The 20588-nt window shown below is 43.6% G+C and overlaps 1 protein-coding gene across 1 annotated transcript; it reads right to left on the reverse strand.

Moving 5' to 3' along the window:
- Window positions 1–217: 217 nt before the first annotated feature.
- Window positions 218–19989, reverse strand: efcc1 (EF-hand and coiled-coil domain containing 1). The gene is made up of 8 exons (XM_079297205.1): window positions 19164–19989; window positions 17409–17818; window positions 7209–7357; window positions 6292–6427; window positions 4526–4682; window positions 3011–3169; window positions 2342–2411; window positions 218–2173 (listed from the first exon to the last, which is right to left on the reverse strand). Exons 1-8 carry the CDS (start codon window positions 19845–19847, stop codon window positions 2040–2042), a joined length of 1899 nt encoding a protein of 632 aa, XP_079153331.1. The 5' UTR covers window positions 19848–19989; the 3' UTR covers window positions 218–2039.
- Window positions 19990–20588: the final 599 nt, after the last annotated feature.

Raw genomic sequence — 20588 nt, forward strand, 5'->3', positions numbered from 1 at the left:
GACTGCACATCCGAAAAGTCATTGATTAAACTGTGTTCTAAAAGGTAGGAGTTGGGTTAGAATTAAATTATGAAAAATAAAAAAAATCCTTATGGGAAAGTGAGCTAACATTTAGGAGCCTGATACGTGCATGTGGATCAGTTTGTTTGAGTTGGCAGCAGGAGTTAGAAGTTTACTTTTCGCAGGTGTGAATAGAAAAGAATCACAGCAATCCAGATTGTGAAAGTTAAAGGCTTTAATGTCACGATCCTACAACACAAGTGAGTGGTTACTGCATCCGAGGCTCTAGTTTCAAGACAAGTTTCATGTTCAGAGCAAGTGATGCTGCACTATACAAAGAAACCAGCGTAGGGGCCGTTCATATTTTCTTATTGTTTGTGTGAATAGAACTTGTGTGCGGGTTGCTCTGGGTTTCAACCTGGGGACAATAAAGTCCATCGAAGTATCTAAACTGTACATTTGTACATCTGTACATTCTGAATATGCAGGCTGACCGACACCAAAACTAATGATGCATTCAGGAAACCGTTATCCCCTCCTATGAAAAAAAGTTACAACTTCAGCACCAGGGAATTGCCTTTGAAGGACAGTCAAACTAGTGGTGACTTAGTTTACAGTACCAGGTTAAAGTTCAACCTCAACACAAATCATGGACCAAAAGGTGTAGCAGGTTAATGTTAATGCAAACATACTGTATCCATAACATCTACGGAAAACTCCGTGCCCGCTGATGAAGAGTACGTGGACCTTTAGTGAAGTGTTTTGGTCAAACAAACAAAAAGTCAGTATTTACATGTTGTAGGGCTTTTTCATTGGTCCAGTTCCTGTTATAGCTCTGACAGATGGAGTACCTGAATGCAAATACCTACTAGATACTAAATGGCTGCTGTTTCCCAACATTGCTGATGCAATGAATGCACCTTCACGCGTCACTAAGTACGCACCAATAGAGTCCTCCATATTAGGCAGCACCTCTCTGTGAACTACGCAGAGGCCTTTGTAATGACACGCCTTGTCCCCATGTTATGATACATTTCATCTTGATATGAATGAAGCGCATGCAATGAGATGCAGTTTCCTTTTAAAGTCTATCGGGGATGTTGTTGACCTGTTGACCAGAGGAGGTCGACACATTTCACAGACTGCTTTATGCCCCTTTAAGGTTTAGCTTATTTCAACATTTTTACATTCAGAACTCTGTTGTGGGGAAAGAAATCCATATCGGATCATGAAAGTAAAGAAGCCCTTTGAGGCAAGTATAAAAAACTAATTCTGGTGATTCATTTCCTCAGTCTGATCTGAATTGTGTTCTCTCCTGTGTTTATGACTTAAGAACAGCTGAAAAAGAAGAAAGTTTTGCCAGGATTTTATATATTTTAAGTTACATTATTTTTTAACTGTGAAAAGGGTCGAAAAAAGTTTTGGCAGGTGAAAATAAATGTTCTTGAATTTGTGTTTGTTGTTGTAATACTCATTTTCGGCCACAAGAGGATGCAGTGCACCAACACCCACATGTTCTCAACAGGACAAAAACCATTCATGTTTTCTTACATGCACTCAAACTCAAGGTACATATATTGTGTGTTACAATATTTTCATCGATGAAAAAAATGAAGGAACTTATTATCCTGGCAAAACCTTATTTTCACCTATATATATATATATATATATATATATATATATATATATATATATACATGTAGTATATAAATATATAAGTCACCAACACAAGAGAGAATACAATTCAGATCAGATTTAAGAAATGGATCACCTACTTTTTTATTCTGTCACTTCCCTCTCAGGGCTTCTGTATAAAAATACATGTATATGCAGGAATTACGTTAATATGTAATAAAGCCCTTTGCTATACAAATTCTAGACTAATATCCCTTTATAGATAGTAGGGTCTGAGGAGTATATAAGCTACAATATAATACACTATACACATGAATCAGCTTGTTTGTTGACCTCTGTTCTGCTGTCAGAGTTCTCCAGCGAGGCTGTTGGGGCGTCGCTGGCCCAGCAGGAGGCGGTCTAGATCAGCAGGAGATGAAGAGGGCGTTCACAGACCGCTGACTCTGTGTTCGCTCCAAAGGTCCACCAGTGGACAGGATCTCGCAGGCGGCCAGTTCATGATAGAGAGCGTTGAGCACCTCCAGAATGTGGGCTTTCCCTGTGCACAAAAAACAGAACAGAAGTGACCGCTGAGGGAATCGTGTTACGGACGACCCCGGCGAGAAATGTAATTCAGTTCGATGGCCCCGAGTGACTGTAAACTTCCACGATCGTATTTCACAGGACACAGTGTGGGTTTGTAATGGGGCGTGTGTGCTCTATTCACCGTGTTGCGGGTCGCTGCAGGACCCCAAAGTGCTGAGCAAGATTTTCCCGAGGGACCGCCGTGAGACGTTCTGAAACGAGAGAGAGAGAGAGAGAGAGAGATATTCTCAGACCACCGCCAGGCGATTAACGGGGCACTTTAACGGGCAAGCTGCGTCCTGCAAACCACAGAGGCTTCTCACACACATGTTCAGCAAATGAAATTAATTTGCTCTCAGATCTGTAATCAATCCCAGTCGGGTTAGGACGCAAAACAATGGACAAAAATCCATCCATGCTGTTCATATGACTAAGACAAAGTGGACTTCTAATTCCAATGATCAGTAAGATGTCCACATGGAGGTTTGTACTTTCAATTTGCTGTTCTTTCTGATGTCTGACCAGAAGAATCATTCCGGTGCAGAGTGGGTGGGCCTTCTCTCAACTGCCAACCCAACCAAATGATTTTCATTACTTTGAGTTTCAGTTGTACTTACCATGATGGTCTAACTGTCGTTCACAGGATGTTTCACTGTGCTCAAAAAAATCTGAACAATATGTTAAGGCCATAAAAAGGTAAAAAAACAACATGTTAACACAGAGCCTTGGTTGTTAGTAGCTTGACCCAAAACCCTACTGGGATCAGAATTGACCTCTTCAGTCTCAACAGGGCAGCTTAAGTGCTACTGACCAGGTCCCTGAGCTGCTGGAGGAGCTGCAGGATGTCGGCAAGTTTCTCCTCCACCAGCGACAGGCGAACCCTCTCCGTCTCCAGCATCTGCAGCTCCATCTGAAGCAGCTCCGTCTCCTCGGCCTTCTGATGCAGCTCCTGCACCAGAGAGTCCTTCATCTGGAAGACACACACACACACACACATCGTTACACTGCATCGTTACACTTTTTTTTTCTAAATTTCGATTTCCTTTTTATGAATGAATCTTTTGTGCTGAACTGGCTGTTCATTTAATAAATTGAAAGCCTCCAGTCTCAACCACTAGATACCAGTTTTCAATTAAATCAAGACCATAAACTCATGTTTACAATGTTTACTGAGGTAATAAATCAAGAGAGAAGTAGAGTCATTTTCTCATAGACTTCTATACAACCAGACCAATTTTCTGTGGATGAAATAATGGAAGGACTGACGAATCGTTTTTGAACAGCTAATGTGGAACCTTTCATGAACTGAATCCCTGCTGCGTTTTATCATTCATCCACATTGATTCATATGAAAATATTTGAAATACAATACGAGACAGAACAACACATTTTGAAAGAATTGATGGACTGATGTTATTCATTATTTTCTTATTGTTACCAAAAACCAACACTGAGTCTTTTCCCGTTAAGAAGAAACACAAGATAAATTCTCAGGATGTCCATAATTTGACAATCTTACAAGAGCAGCTGGATGTGTCAACCTAGTAAATGTTATGTTATTGCCCTGGGGGCCCGCTTAACATGAATACAATATAAATATAGCCAACGTAAATGTCTGTCAAATCGTGAGGGTTGGAGTGAGTCTTTCAGCCCACATTGTACTGTAGGTTTGTCTGCCAAAAAGGCTGGAAATCCCTGTGGTGCACCTTTACGTCATGGCGTATTGAAGGACAAAGGTCTCACCCCGCACATCCTGCGCATAAACAAAGCCTCACAGTCGGGACTTTGTTTAGCTTTAACTTTTCCTCTCGGAGCGCTGAGACGTTCTGGGAACACATTACGTCACGGCTCCCCTTCTGCCCGTCTTCCTGTGTTGTGAAAATACGACTCGACTGTAACGGGACCGCTTTAATTTATGATACTCTGAAGTGTCATGCGGGACAAGGGGGGAGTGTTTCTGCGGTCGACTCCAGCGAGAAACAGCTGCAAACACACACACACACACACACACACACACACACACACACACACACACACACACACACACACACACACACACACACACGCACTGGAGGCTCTGGTGCCGGAGGTTTGGTTAGGTGGAAGCTGCAGGATCATGCCTCTGGCTGTGGTTTGGCCTTTGAAGCCCTCCACTTTCATAACAACCTTCACCAGTCCTCTCTAATCTAGTTCAACACCACACGCGCGGCCACAGAATGACGCAGGACGCAGAGAGAACGGTTTCACATGAACGGATCAAGCGGACCCGGGGCAGAGGACGCTGTAAGCAGCCCACCCGGGTGTGTCGGTGGTCAGCGGTTTGTACCTGGTCCATGTCCATCTCCGCATGGCTCTCCTTCAGCTCCAGCTGCTTATGCAACCTGGTCACCCTCTCCAGGAGCTCCAACACAGCGCTGCAGCTCTCCTCGCTCCTCGAGCTCCCGTAACTGGACAGCAGCTTCTTGAACGCCTTGTCGTCGCACCTGATCAACAACACAGAGCAACATTTTTAGAGCACTAATATAAGCTAGCATGGCTGCTTTGTTCTAAAATAATCACGCTTACAAGTTTCAGATGTTTTCCAAGTGTGTTTTGAAACAAGTATCAAATATATAGAAGCCCAAAGAGGACTTTATCAAAATTAGATTGTAAACGTGAAAATGAAAATGGAATTTTCCATGTGGTATTTGAGTTGCTCGAGTTAACTGACGACCCGCCTCGATGAGAGGACGGACCGATTGCATTTTCAATTTGACCCCTAAAGAGCATGGCGACATGTAAATGTAAATGAAATAGACTGGGAGTGCTGTTTTTCCTTATTGCATTTGATTATTGTTCACTGTACAGCAGGTGAAATGTCAAATGCCGTTTTCATTTTCAAACTAGAAAATTACATTTTCTGTTAGACTTGTTTGCATGAATGGAAATCAGGTTGCGTTGTTTACGGTATGTTGCATTGTCATTTTCAAATTTGAATCAACATTTGAAATTTGTCCACCGGACAGTACGACTTTGAAAATTAAAGGTCAAACAGCTTTCCCATTTTATTGTTAATATGGTCATGGGACGCCCACTTTGTACTGCGATTTCTATGAAATGTGCTTCCAAGTTTATTGTTATTATGTGAACATGAAAATTTTATTTTTGCATTTTCTTTTACTCATATAACAAGTACATATGATGTAGATTATAATGCTTTTGTGGAATTTCATTTTCTTTTTTAAGTTTACATTATCATTTTAAGAGAGGCCCATATGGGCTTCCATATCACTGGTTGATAATCTTGCGGATTCTCACATAAAATACTATATTTGATATTTTATTTGCCTGTAGGTGTAGATCTGTGTGGTTTCTGTATGTGTTAGCCCTGTGATAGTAGTTGGACAGGCTGCAACATTTAGCAGTTATAGAAAATGATATATTAGCTAAATCATTTATTTAATTGGTATTTCTGTAGAGTTTTAGGCTCGTTTAGCGTATTGCTTTGGTTTTACTCACTGAACGCTATCTGGCGAGCGCTTAACAGCAGACAGACAGAGCTAGCGACTAAGCTAGCTGGTGAAGAAAGTCAAACGTCTAGCGGCTACAGACACATATATAGATATCTATTTTAGGAACTGGTGAAGACTGGCTGAAAGGAGAGAACATACTGAACTTAAATCCATCAGGTGAACAGGAACATGACTCCAAATAAATGCTGATGTTGCTCTCTACCTGGGTATGCATAGGCAATTGTTGGCTAACATGCTAGCCATTAGCCGTAACTTTGAACAACAAATATATCAGGACTGGACTTTGTGCCTGTTTGTCAGTTTGTTGTTGTTTGTTGCTGCGCCCCAAGAGGCAAAAAAGACTAATGCAGATTTAAACATTATTTGTTGTACATTTATCGTGATAGATATTTCTTTAATTCTGCATTTTGCTCAAACAAATGCTCAATAACATACGTAGAAAATGTAATATTCCCTTGAAATTTTGCTTTGTGAGCTATCCTCTCATAGACAGCAAACACTGTGAGAAATGGTATGCCACTAGCTCGCTGTAAGCTGCTGCCCTGCTTTAAGATGCAGTGATGATATCAAGTAGCGGTACCTTTCCCCGCAGCAGGACAGCCTCGTCAAGATCCTCTTCACCTCGTCCACCTGCCGCTGCTGATCTTCGGTCCACTTATCGTCTTCCTCGTCAGACGCCGCCTGGCCCTCCACCGAACGAAACAGCTGCTCCTCCACTAGACGGCACAACACACCATCGTAGTTAATGTAATCATTATTGTCACTATCATGGAGGGCCGTAGCCCTTGGGGGGGGGGGGGGGTGGGGAGGCTCGACACTAGGGCTGAAACAATTAGTCGTTTTCATGCAAAAACAGCATCCGTTCAATGACTCCAGCTTCTCCATTGTGAGGATGTTCTGCTTTTCTGTGTTTCATATCATGGGAAACTGAACATCGATGGGGTTTGGACTGTTGCTTCGACAAAAACAAGCACTAAGATGTCACATTTGGGCTGTACTTTTTACATTTTCACTATTTTCTGACATTTTATAGAACAAATAATACGCAAAATGAGTCGACTGCCTAATCGATTAATAGCTGAAGCCTACTAGAGAATTAGTAGGCTGTCTGTTAGTATTGTGTCTTATAAAGCCTCCTTGACTGAAAGAATATTGACAACCTCCGGTCTAATACTGTATGTTATCATACAGCATTACTTTACATTATAAAGTAATGCTGGTCCGGCACCATTGGGGCTCCACCCTAGTAGCCGTGTTTAATTCCAATGGCAAGAGTAAACAAATACAAATGTCCTTTTTTTTAGGAAACTGGATAAACAATCCAACATTTCCACAGGGTCTAATGCAGCTCTCATCCTGTATGTATATAAAAGCACTTTGAATAGTAAGACTCTTTCTTACTATTTCGGAAATTATTACTATTACTACTATTAGGGAACTTAGAGACTGAGAGACGTTAGCACTGCACTCTGTGCTTTCATGAGTAACGGGTCTTACTTTTATCCGGCGTCGTCACGGCACGCCCCGTCGGAGAACATCGGTCGTGTTGGGAGTCCGAGCAACATCTCTGGCCCGGCCTGCTGCCAACACCAGGCGGCTGCTCCGTCCCGGTGCTGCTTGGGAGTTGTAGTTTTGACACCTCCGACCTGAAAGAAAAGCACTGTGAGCTTAATTCAACGGTCTGACTGGCGTGGCCTCTGCATATAAACCGGCACGGGCCGAGGGGCTGAAACTGCTCCTCGAATTTGCACAGACGAGAAAAGTTCGGTCCAAACCATTTGCCGGCATCAAAGAGAACATATCAAGTAACACAAGGCAGCGTGTATTAAGCCACATCTACAACCGCCATGATCATTTTATAGAGGCCTGTGATGTTGTACGCCAGATCTGGGTGGGGTAATTGAAGCCAGACATCGCATCTTTAAGGCATTTTTACAGTAAAAGTGGGTCAGCGGTAGAACGGCGCTGTTGCTGTGCAGGAGTTCGCTTGCAAGATGTGAAGTAAACTCACACGAGACGACACTGGATGAACAAGACATTTTCGAGCACATGAGCAGTCTTTTAATCTGCAGATGAATAGACTTTTGTTCTGTATGCATGTCATTTCAAAGGCACGGTCAAACATTTGTCACTTAGAAAAAAGAAAGAAAGAGGGAGACTTCAGTTTGCGCAGATCAATCTTTCTGTGATGGTTCGAGTTTTCTAGGTTTCGCCTGCCGTCTGCTCTTTTGTGTTGGGGGGGAAATCCGATAGGGGGCCTTCGTAAATCACAGAATAAGTGTTTCCAGATGATGATGTCTTGCCGAAAAGAAAAAAAAGAAAAGAGGAAAATCTCAAAAAAGGTTTCCAACAGTCTGACTCTGAGGAAAAAAATTCACAGAGCACTCATGCTTGTATCCTGTTGGCAGGAGGCAGACTATAAGCCCTAAGACAACATTACACTCTGCCTCTGTGTACTACTTTTGGGTTTCTTCGTGCAAAAGTGGGGTGAAAACGAGTGACTTCACTGAAGGTCAATAATCGCGGCATGATTTCAGGCAATCAATCAGAAGAGTGTTTAAGTTAGAGGGGGCCACAGTGGAAGAAAAAGGGGGGGGGGGCAGTTCACGAGGGCCGGCAGCTGCAGCCGGACCGACATGGAGCTGGTGCATGGACGAGAATGCGTGCACAAAGCTCTGCTGGTTGCTGCGGAGACGCTCGGACTCTGGAATGAAGTGGTGGAGGGCCTCTTTCAAACGAGGGCTTTGGTGTGACTAATTGCACTTTAATTGACGGCGGTTGGTGGGAGACTGCAGCCGGTGTCCGGTGAATACTGTAGCAAGGCCTTCGACATGCATAGTGGTAAAAAAACAAAAAACAGCAAATGAATGAGCTCCAAACTATCACATGAAAACTAGCTCTGATTTGTTTTGGACTGAGCCCGAGATTTAGACCCTCTGACAGTGATGACGGGGTACTTGGTGATGGTGCTGAGGACGGGAATTCCAACTGGATGAACGCAGACACCTGAAAGTAGTCCAGGCAGACATCCTGGATAGGGGTCAGACTGCGGGACGCAGCAGACGAAGACAGAATTTGTATGTATTTCATCAGACGGGCGTCGCAGATCTCGCCAATGTACCAAATGCAAACAGCAGCAAGGGCTTGTTTGGCCTGCCAAAAGTAAAATATCTACTCACTCACATATTTTGCTGAGAGAGAGTAAAATACACTGCAGACTTCAAAGTGTGTTATGAGTGTAAATGTGAGTGAGGATAAATTGACTCCGATTCAAATTCCTCACGTTTTGTGGAGGAAAACTACTTAAGTGGTGTGAAATAAATGATGTGACTGTACTGTACCCATCAATGCATGGTGTTAATATTGACTTTTCTTTACAAAATGCAGAAAAATCTGCATTTATTAGGTAGAAAATGGGTCAACACGCCATCTACAGCAAGCTGACATAGAGTTGACCTGTTGGGACTTATCTTTGTTCATTTTTCACTGGTGGTCACGTTACAATTTAGCCATAAGCTGCACTAATCCACAGGTTTACAATATAATGAGAAAGGAGTCGCTCATTGTGACGAACCCACCCCCCAGAATTATGGCCTGACTTGCAGTTCCCCTCGGCTCGATCAAGTGTTTTAGCTTATTTCTGCATCCTACTTCATTGTTTGGTTCAGTCCCACTGCTTTCGTTGACCGTGTTTCCAGTAGCAGCGGGCAGCTTTTTGCAGAGAAAAAGCTTTGACTGTACACTACCTACCCAGCGCCAAACGGCAGACGGACAAAGTGAGCCACGAGCTAGTGTAGCATTTAGGTGTAAATCATCAAATTATTTTGGGAGGTGAATCAAAGTTGTCCTCCCATTCATGTGAATGAGCCGGAGACCGAGGGCTTGGAGGCGGGGTTAAAGGAAACGCTAGTGCGCTTACTTTATGGGCCCATGGATGCAGAAGATCGCCGGAGGATCCAGGTAACATTATCGTCAAACTTCTTTTGATTCACGTGCCACTGAGCAACTTAGGTGGGAATAAACAGGGCCAACGCTGTATCCAGTTGTCTGTATACATCCATGGATATGTTCCCTAAGGGTTGGCAAATACCAAAACAAAGGCAGAAGGAGGGTGAACATTGCACATAAATTTGCAAGGTGGACAGAAACATTAAAAAATTAATGCAAATTTAGCAATAAGCTTTTTAGCCTCTCTTAGCTCATTGTTTGAGTTTTACGGCAATTTTACAATAGGAAGCAGTCACAACGTTCTCATGAATCTCAATGAACAGCAGATTTTTTCGCTGCGAAATAACTAATTTTCTCAGCAGTTAGTGGTGACAAACACAAAGCCAAAAAGCGAGTGAATAGAGCAGTGCAGGAATGAGTCCTAAACCCCAGAAATGAGTCAGCATTTATGCACTTAGTTCCGTCGTTTCAAGTCAATTTCTTTTTTGTTTTTGGTTAGATGCGTGAAATAAGGTCTGTGGTTAACACAAGCTGAAGAGATTTTAACGTTAACATTAAATACGTCAGTAAATACCCCTCTGGTGAATTTTTAAGCTTTTGCATGTCTTAAAAAAGGCGGCTGCTAGCAGGTAGCTAAATGAGACTACTAAACGTCATCATGCCAAAGACTTTAGCTTAGTGGTGGTGGCGTAGTCATGTGACTGTGGTGTAGTTTGTTCATGGCCTAACGTTAGCTTTTTACCTCTGGCTTAAAAGTAGTGTGGAAAAATCCCATTGGCTTTTTGTCGAGGGAACCAATGCGATGCTAACTTCCAGGTTGGCCTACAAAAATATCCCTGCAACACTCTATGGGCTGTTGCACTTATACGCGTGCAGTAGACAGAAGGATACACATCTTAAAATCAAGGCTGATGTGAACCATGTCTGGTGAAATCGTAAATAATCTATTGTTTGCTGACACAAGTCACAAAAACTTTATAAGGTGGATATATGAGGCCTGAGTCTCTGTCAGTTCATTAAGAGTTCTTCCATCCTGCTCTAAGCATTATAACTTTAAGAACATTGTGCATTTTGTTCTACTTCCCTTTTGTCTCATTGAGAATAGAAATGACACAGAAATAAACAAAACATTTTCTGAGGTCATAAATCAGGCGGACAATCGTTGGAGAATTTAGCGGTATTCATACTTCATCGTTCTCGAGGAAGTAGTGGAGCAGACAGATAAATCAATTTAACACTTCCTGAACGGTCGTACGGCCTTCCCCTCTCTTTGATCAGAGTCCTGTATCAAATGCGTCTCTTGGTTTATCTGTAGCCATTATATGAGACGAGGAAACATCTTAGACTTTCAAAATGACAGATTCTGAATGGAATACTTTATCTGTAATGCATGTGACTATAAGATACATTATCATTCACAGTGAAGGAAAAATACATGGTATCATTCTTAGATGAGTATAATAGTGATTGAAGCGCAGCCTAATCTTTACCCCACAAGAAGCACGCACACACACACGAGTAAAATTATATTGTGCTATGTCAGGGCATTTCTAATTAATAGGATCCTGTATTCTGCCCAATTAGCAGAAGTCTAGAGCTGTTCTTCTGGCCTGTGGGGGGGGGGGGGGGGGGGGTAGTCCAGCTGTTTGTTGTTACAGCCGGGACACCCAGAGTCCTCTCTGTGTTTATCACAGTGCGCCGCTGAAGTGAACTTTCCATCAACATCCCCCCCCCACCCGCCAACGAGCAGTTTCCTCATTCAGGTGTCATCAGTCAATGCCAGTCTTCTCTCCCCCCCGCAGAGGTTACAAACGAGGTTCACGCTGAACCTGAGCTTGAACTTGGAGTTCTGTGCTCGTCGGGAGCCCTGGGGTCAGGTTTGCCCGAACTGACGGATATTAATCCAGTCCCCTTGGGTCACGCACATACAATGATGGCGGTTTCCGGGATACAAATGAGGCGGCTTCAGGGATGTGGTGATTATTTAGCACGAGCTGAGGACTTAATCCAAAAAGCCAATGGCTGTAACATTTACAGAGGGTGGTTGAGCTTTCCTCTGACACCAAAGTGCAAAGAACCCCCCCCCGCCCCGCCCCCCGAAAGTCAAAGAAACAAGAGTTTTAAAAGTAGAGGGAGCGAAGTCCAACGAGTGTGGGTGGCATGAGTTTCATAGGATATTTTGTGTGTGATGTATTTCTGCTGATGTCAGCATACCTCCAAACCAGAGGGAGGGCGAGCGGGGCAGCGGCTCAAATGTGAAAAGAAGCCCACTTCTTGGCAGCGTGGGATTTTTGAACGCCGTTCAAGGAGAACAGAGAGGCAGCGGAATGCAGCGGGTACCAGACATCCCTCGAGTGTGTCCTTCTCCACATTATTTTTAAAAAAGGGTAGGAATGCTGCGGCGGCACCTGCCTCCACACAACGCCACAGGCTCTTGTGCGGAGGCAGATAAACGGCCTGCAAGACCCTCCCTCTACCCCTCCGCTCTCGGACGCCACGCAGGGAGCATGAAAAGGCCGGGAGATTATGCCCCCCCCCCCCACCCCCCCGGGGTGCCTGCCTTCAGATGGCCAGGGGTTACAGGCATACAGAGAAGAAGTCTGCGGGCCGATAAAAGAAGAAAAAGAGTTTTAAGCTTCCACACTTGGGAGACATGTGCTTGGCTCTCTAGAAATCCCGGACTATAAATAGAGAGACTTGGAATGGAGACAATAATAAAACTGAAGACGCTCTGGAACACCAAAGTTCATTTTAATGAGTTTGTGTCTCCACTCCAGACAGTTTGGAGCACCAAAAAAAAGAGGAGATGGAAAGCTGAATGAAGCCATTCCTCTCATGCGGGCCTCGCAGAAACACGTCCATCATTTCATGAACAAACAGTCGAGTGTTTGCTCCTTGCTCCAGATGGTCGGCTTTCCTCCCCCTCGTCTCTTTTTGTTCCTAACCGCTGTGCTCCCCATTGTCTCATCTCTCTGGCCCACATAGCTCTACGGGCTACAGTGACAGTGATTTAGGCTCCATTTGCCTTCTGGAGTAAAATACAGAAGTAAAAGTGACACTTTTACATTAATCCCACTATGCAAAGACTTTAATGTGCTGATCTACTCCAGTCAGAGACCCAGCCTTTGCTCCGTTCTGGCGTACAATCCAAAGAAATCACAGACGTGTTATGCAACAACACCCACATATCTTAAGTTTCATACCGATGACCACATTTGTCTCCTCATTTTCAACCGATTTCTGCTGGGATGTTGATGGAAAGTTGAAAAGGGTTTTTTTCTAGGTGAGAAAACTGTACCACCAAATTATAACAGACACTAAAAAGGAAATCAAATCACATTTTACAGGAACACTCTTACAGTGAATATGACGCTAAAGCCAGGAGCTGGTTAGCTTAACATAGCACAAAGACTGGAAACTGGGGGGGAACAGTATAGCCTAGCTCTGTGCAAAAGCAACAAAATCGAACTTCCCGAACTTTAAGTTAACATGTATAACCACTACCTGACAACTTTACACTTAATTATGTGGTTATTAGGTTATTGGTAATTAGGTTATTGCTCATACCAGGTGCTCTAATATCATAAGGAGGCATAAGCTCTCAGCTCTCAACCACCCCCAGCCCTGTAACTCTGTATCTCTGAGATCCAGCATCATCCCAGTTAATCGCATTACTTGTCACAGCAGTTGAGACATAAGCGACAGGGATAAAGTTATGGTCAATAATTTCAACAGATCCCTTGACACGCTACTGCATCTCCAACAGGGGTTCTTATACCCTTTTTAAAGTCTAATTCTATACTTTTTAAGACCTTTTAAGACCATGACAAATATAATTTAAGACCAGAAATATGGTGGAAACAATTTCTTTGATAGAAAATCATTTTTTGAGTCCTACTTTGAAACAAAACTTTTCCTTTCTTTTGTCCAGTGCTGAGATCACCGTTAATTCAGACTTTTCCATTCAAAGGAGCTAACCATTTAGAGAACGGTTGAAGGCATACTAATAAGCATTATAATGGAGTCCTCAAAACATCCTGTCCTAAGCCAAGAAGTTGAAAAAGGAAAAATACATGACTATATTTGAAAAACTACACAAATGTCATGAGTGGATACTACGAGTCGCAAAGAAGCTGTTGAGAAGTTGCGAGGAAGTCAGACGAAGTTTCGGGCAAGCTTCATGCAAAAGACGCAGACATTAGTTTTCCCGCTGCTACTGCTTACCCCTCGTGCTTTTCAGATTGCATGTGGGATTCAACGGGATTCATCGCTATGCTCCCTAACATTTAAGTGTTTTGGGAAATAAATGACACCTTGCTCCGTTTGGCCAGTGCCAACCACCTCCGTCGTCATTGCACTCGCATCTCCCCATCTCGGCAGCAACGACGACTGATGATAAGGAAAAGATGACACGCAGCCAGACGCCAACATCTGTAGCTAGATAACGTTAACGTAACGTAAATCTGATATTAATGCCGGAGTCTGTCGTTGTCTCGTACTAAGTGAATCAAATAAATGCACACTATTTGATGTGTTACTGTAGGCTAACGAGCCTGACAATTTTCCCATCAGCCTTAAACGCACCATCTGTAAGTTTAATACCTACATCAAATTTAGAGTAAATTAAAGACAATCGACGACTTTAACTTCCTTAATATTAGACTAAGACTTACACCACATATAATCTGAGACATCTGACACTGAGACGATTCAATTATAAGGTAACTCGGGGCATTTTCACATGATTGATGTGATTGATATGATTGATTTTCTTCCATACCAGAGTATGATTGCCCCACCACTCAGCTTTCACATTAGCAATGTTTTTCCAGAATCAAGTACACTTGCGAAATCATCTTGACCACATTTCTTTATGTTGTCGCTACAGTGTAAAGCGCGCCAATCGCAAGATCCCGAGCCTATACATGGAGTGGACCCTCGCATTATGCCTACTATTGTTTATATTTTGGAGAAAATGTCAAGAACAGCTCTCTCGCCTTCTTACTTCATCCCCCGTGGTCGTGCAGTTCAGAGGATGAGATCGGCGCGTGTAGATTTCGGAGACCTTCAGCATTGAGAAATGCCTTTGCAGTTGGTTTTCCCAACCGTACCAGAGTACACATGAACCGTTCTTGAGATCGACTTTTTAAAGTGGAACCCAGGCATGGATCGACCAACAGTGCCCCGTACGATACACAGATTTTTATACTAATCAAACGACCTGGACTTTTGGGTCAATAGCCCACATCCCCTGATGTGAAAGGCATAAAAAGAGTCACAAACGTTTTCAGCAATATGTGAAGGAGTGAAACTGGCACCTTCCTCTCTAGCCCTGGCCGTGGATGAGATGTAACTGAGCAAGCATTGGGCCTTTCAGGGGGGAATATTCATGGAGCTTGGTTGCTAAGATCCATATGGACGGGGTTGCCTGTGTGGTATTGTTCCTTCTGGAGCGGAGTGAAAGAAGTGAGCGGAGAGATTGATGAGAACGGTCAGTCCGTTGAGGTTCTCACTCAATGGAGCTTTCTCTTGACAAGTCAGGGCCTTTGTGGTGCTGAATTATTTGCCATTAGGGTATCAATGGAAGGGCAGTGAAAAGACTTTGGAACGTAGTCTGCATAGATTAGTGGAGTTTAGGGAAATACGAACGGTATTGTAGTTGAGAAATGTGTTATTTAGAATCACCTAAAGGCAGGTAGTAGAGATGACTTATATGGGTCTGGTTGTATGTGACTGTGTCTAAAGAGTCTATAATAACAGTCGATGTTACAACTATTTAGAGACATCTGCTACCTAAGACAGCCAGACCTGCAGACACTGATTATACAGGTTGAGCAGGGACAACAGACGCAGAGATAAACATTAAACCCACTGGCTTTGTACTTTAAAAAGTCCAATTACACCCTTACTTTGACCAAAATGAATACCGGTAGTTCCCAACAGTAGCGGAGCTCCGGCGGGACCGTCCTGCTACACAAGACGCCTGTTAAATAGACTAAAAATGCAACAAGTCTTTGGGAAAATTGGGAAAGTAAACCACATCAAGCCTCCAGCATGTAGTAGCATGGCAGAGCTTTGCAGGCGTCAGGCCAGAAGTAAACAAGAGTCATTTTACTCTCGGAGGGATTATAATTCATTATGGCTCATTCTGGCCCCAAAGGTCAAAACAAGCTCTTCTTTCTCATGACATGATGAACAGACAGACACTTGTTTTGCTCAGGGTTTTGACAGTTGACTGGACCTAATGAAGAGGTAACAAAAAGGGCCTTGTCTAGTCTATACCCTCTGTCTGTGACCTTGGGGCAGCATTTCTTTTGATGCATTTACCCGTCGCCAATCTAAAAATCACAAGAATATTTGAAGATCCCTCTTTGAATACGTCTAAAGAGAACCAATATCAAAATGTCAGTCGCAAACGGTGTATTGCAACTACAAAAATCTCACTTTCCAGCGGGCCAGTGGCCGGGCTTTTAGGAATTCTGAGAATTCTGAGGTGCAGTTTCCTGTTCACTGAACTGCGAGTAAATCTATGAATTGTATTTTGCATAGTTCCCAAAAAAATAACCACATGAATAAATTCTAAAAAATCTAAAATATATAAGTTGAACAATGGTTTGTAAAACAACATAGGAAATGATTAAAACAGTTTTGTAGGACTTTTTTTAGAGTAGATATATTTCAAAATGCCCTTTTTAAAAAGTCTGATTTAACTGTTTTCATATTTTTCTCAATAATAATACCATACCAATAATATTTGATGGCACTTTGATTTCATAATGTCACCTTTCATGACGGTGGCATTGTCACTGTCCCTTCACCTTTCAGCCAATCACATGTCCTCTGCTTCTTGAGCTAGCAAGCACAACAACTGCTACCCCAAATAGCCAGTTAGCTCCTGTTAGCTAGAGCAGCACCAATGTTAAAGCGATTCTGAATCAACCAGCTAACTGTGTTATTAGGGAAAATACCAGAATAAAATCAAAATAATTACAATAAACTAAGTTATGATTCAAATTCATGATAAAACAGTTCATAATGATTTGAGTTTTAATAATTTCATCAATAGTGTCACATACCTTAACATTTACTTTAAAATGTTATTTCAGTCATTATTTTGCAATGATTATTTCTAATAATATTGAACTTTTTGGGGTGCCATCGTCCTCGACCTTATCTAAAGGCAAAAGTGTTTATACCCGTTTCAAATGGAGATACTCAGAACCTGCTGTAAAACCACCTCCTTGATTGCCGTATACTTCTCTGGTAGCGGCAGCAACCTGCCAATCACAGTAAGCCCGCCCTAAAGCATACTCCACTTAATGATCTATTTGACTCTAAATGGCTCATAATTTACCAAATGAGCATCAAGCTGTATTGAAGACTTGAAACTATTGAGACCATAAACTCATATTTACAATGTTTACTGCGGTAATAAATCAAGTGAGAAGCAGAGTAATTTTCTCATAGACTTCTATACATTCTGACTTCCTTCTGCAACCGGAGGAGTTGCCCCTGCTGGTCAGTACAGATAATGCAGGTTTTAAAGGCACTTCCGCATTGGCTTCACTCAGCAGAACCTGAGGTTGCCACCTGGTCTCGACATAAATAATCGCACAAATGGAAATAGCAAAGAAGACTTTTGGGCAGTCTCTCCTCATAGAAATGCATGGTGCTGATCGTGTACACACTAAAAGCGATGGAAGTAGTGAAAAACGAAAAGGAATGTGACATGTGCTACAGGGTTCTCACCTGTAGTAGAGGAGCTCTGATTCCAGCTGGAGGACGTGCCTCTGCAGCATCGGCACATGGCTGGCCTTGGCCTCCAGTTCCTTCACCTTACCCAGGCCGCTGAGCAGCGCCTGCCGGGCCTCCTCCACCTTCCTCCTCATGCCCACCTGCTCCCTCTTCAGGGCTCGGTTGCAGTCCTCCAGGGCGACCACGGTCTCTTTAGAGGTCCACAGCTCCTGCTCCAGTCTCTCGTTACACAGCATGGCCTCCTCTACCTGTAGGTCTCTGGAGCTCCGCAGCAGCTCTATCTCGTGGATGATGCTCTGGAGGCTCTTCAGGTTGCTCAAACTCTTCTGGGCCGATTGTTTCTGGTGGGCGGCGAGGCAGCCCTCCTCTGGTTTATGCTTGGAGTGGCTTTTCCATAGTCCTACCTGAAAAAAGTAGTGCAACGGGTGACAATAGGGGACCAGATCAAGACATTTCCTCAAACGATATTGCACCTGCTTAGTCACATGCCTGTAAATGTTGTAACTAATGGCTTTATCTATCACTTAGAAGGCATTGTTAAGAACAACATTACCAGTTTGTGAAAAACATATATCTTGTTGCTGTATGTCTTTACTCGTCAAGTCAATAATAAACTTTTATAATAAGCGATCAAGTTAGCAGCTTTAGGGTTTCTCACTTTCAGACCATTCATTCTGCAGATATATATGTTAATAATTAATTAAAGGTCATATGTTTTGGTATTGGTTTCTAAAAAAGCCCACTTTATTAATAAATAATGAATTGGCGCCCTATAGATCAATTATGAGCCATTAATAACAGCAATGTTAGGGCCGTCGGGGTGCGGAACCGGTCTCTTGTCGTTTGGTCTGTGATAATCCCGTCCTTAATTAAATCATGAATGAAAAATATTATGTTATGTTTCTCACTTCCTGATAAGCCATCGAGTCTGCCGTTATAAATGTTATAAAGAGTCAATCAGAATCGGAATCAGAAACGGTTCATGGCCAAGTACGTTTGCACATACAAGGAATCTGACTTGGCGATTGGAGCATAACAATAAACCCAGAACAATAACATAAAGACATCATTAAAATGACAAAATGGGAAAATTTACAATATAAGAATCCATTGAAATGTCTGTTATACTTATAAGGGTTTATGGGTTTATTTATATGTGATTTATTTGCTAAATAATAAGTTAGAAGCCGCGGGTTGCCAGGTTGTGTTAAATACCTGTATAGCTGTTCACCTTCCTCTAGGATGACAGTGGCTTTATCTCCTTTAGTTCAACACTCTGACCACTTACCTACCTGAACCACAATCCATTGATGAACAACTTATTGACATTTACAACAGCAGACCTGATTATCATAATATTAAAGACTTGTGGACATTCATAATCAGAGAGCACTATACCTTTTGCGGTTGGCTTAAACCTGCACCACTTGCAATGAGCAAAAAGGGCTTAAACAGTCATTTGTAAATAATGGCTGTAATGGTTATAAATCATATACTGCTTTATCAGTTATAAACTGGAAGTCAAATAACTGTTGGATCTCGGTGGCAGTGGGCGTCTGGTCTTGGTTATCGATGCAATAATCCAGACAGGGTTGTTGAGAAGTGGGAGCCCTAAACCCTTTTGTCACTGATGTCTATAATGATATTACATTGTTAGAATACAGGCGGCATCATATTGAAAACTGAAGCAGGGTTTAGTGAGTTCAGCCCTCTTCTACTCAGCGCAAACTTAAACTCTCGAGCTCTCACCTGCAAAGCCAAACAGCGGGCGTCGCTGCTCTGAAGTGCGGCGCGCATGTCCTCGATGAGCTCGCGCAAACTCGCGTTCTCGTCCTCCAGCTTCGCGACCCGGTCCTCGGCCTCCTCCAGCGCCACTATCTCCTCGTAGCACTCCTTGGTGCAGGACCCGAGCCTGCAGCCGGAGGCGTGCCGCCCCCCCGCGGCGGCGGTGGGGCAGGGGTCGCCAGTCGCGCCCACGGACGGCAGCCTCCCCCGCCGCCTCAAGGGGCTCCGCAGGCGGATCTGAGTCTCTATGTGCTCGCTGTCCTTCCCGACCAGCAGCCGGCCGTTCTCGTACTGGCGCCCCGCCTTGGTGCTGAAGTAGCCGCACAGCTTGGCGTGGAAGTGTCTGAAGGTGAGCTCGCCGGGCAAGTTGTCCAGAACGCCGGTGCATTCGGTGTCCTCCGAGTCTTTGTTCAGTCCCAGGACGTTACACAAGATGTTGAAGTCCTCGACGGGGATCTTTCCCCCACCTTGATAGTCCATATGATGGAAGATCTCCTGTAGGTACTGGTCCAAGCCGGTAGCCAGAACTATGATCTCGTTCTCCACTCCCCGGTCCAGTCCGTAATGGTAAGCCAGAGTGCTGACCACCCATTGTGTCCTGCGCGCCGGTCGGCTGTACGGATCAATGGAGTCTACTGCGTCCATCATTCCCACCGAGAAACACCATATTTCCTCAAACTCAACGCGGTTACTTTCTTTCTTCTAGCGTCGCCCCGTGTGTGTGTGTGGGTGTGCGTGTGTGTGTGTGTGTGCGTGTGAGTGTATGTGAGTGCACATCCTCTCGGGCAGAAGCTCGATAGCGGAGTGGCGCAGCTGAAACGAGGCGTGCGTTAAAAGAAGAAGAAAAAGCGGAGCACGTTTGAATTTAGGACTGCCCTCCCAAAAAAAATCCCCCCCTCTGAAAAAGAAAACCCAAAAGGGGTCCCAACCAGGAGTCAGTAACACACACACACACACACACACACACACACACACACACACACACACACACACACACACACACACACACACACACACACACACACACACAGCCCCACTGGTCTCGTACTGCCGTTCGCCATGAGTGTAATTGCCACCAGGTGTGTAAACTTTTGTCATTCTTTGGGTCAGACCTTGTTCAGATGTAAGATGCTCGGGAGACTACTGCGCGGTGGAGCAGCTACTCGCTCTTCTTTTCAGCTCAGGAGTTTTAACTGCGTGGTCTTTTACTCTGGAGTAAAAACTCATACAGGGCGCTTTTCTTCTTCTTCTTGCCGCCCAATTTGCACCTTGCTGTGTCCCTTATGCCCTGATATGCATGAGCTCGTTTGCTGTATGCAGTTTTTTAACGACAGTTTCTGCACTCAATCTGCAGCCACACCAGTGGTCTTGGTAAAAGCAGACAACCTC

The sequence above is a fragment of the Melanostigma gelatinosum genome (assembly GCF_949748355.1).
Source record: "Melanostigma gelatinosum genome assembly, chromosome: 3".
NCBI lineage: Eukaryota > Metazoa > Chordata > Actinopteri > Perciformes > Zoarcidae > Melanostigma > Melanostigma gelatinosum.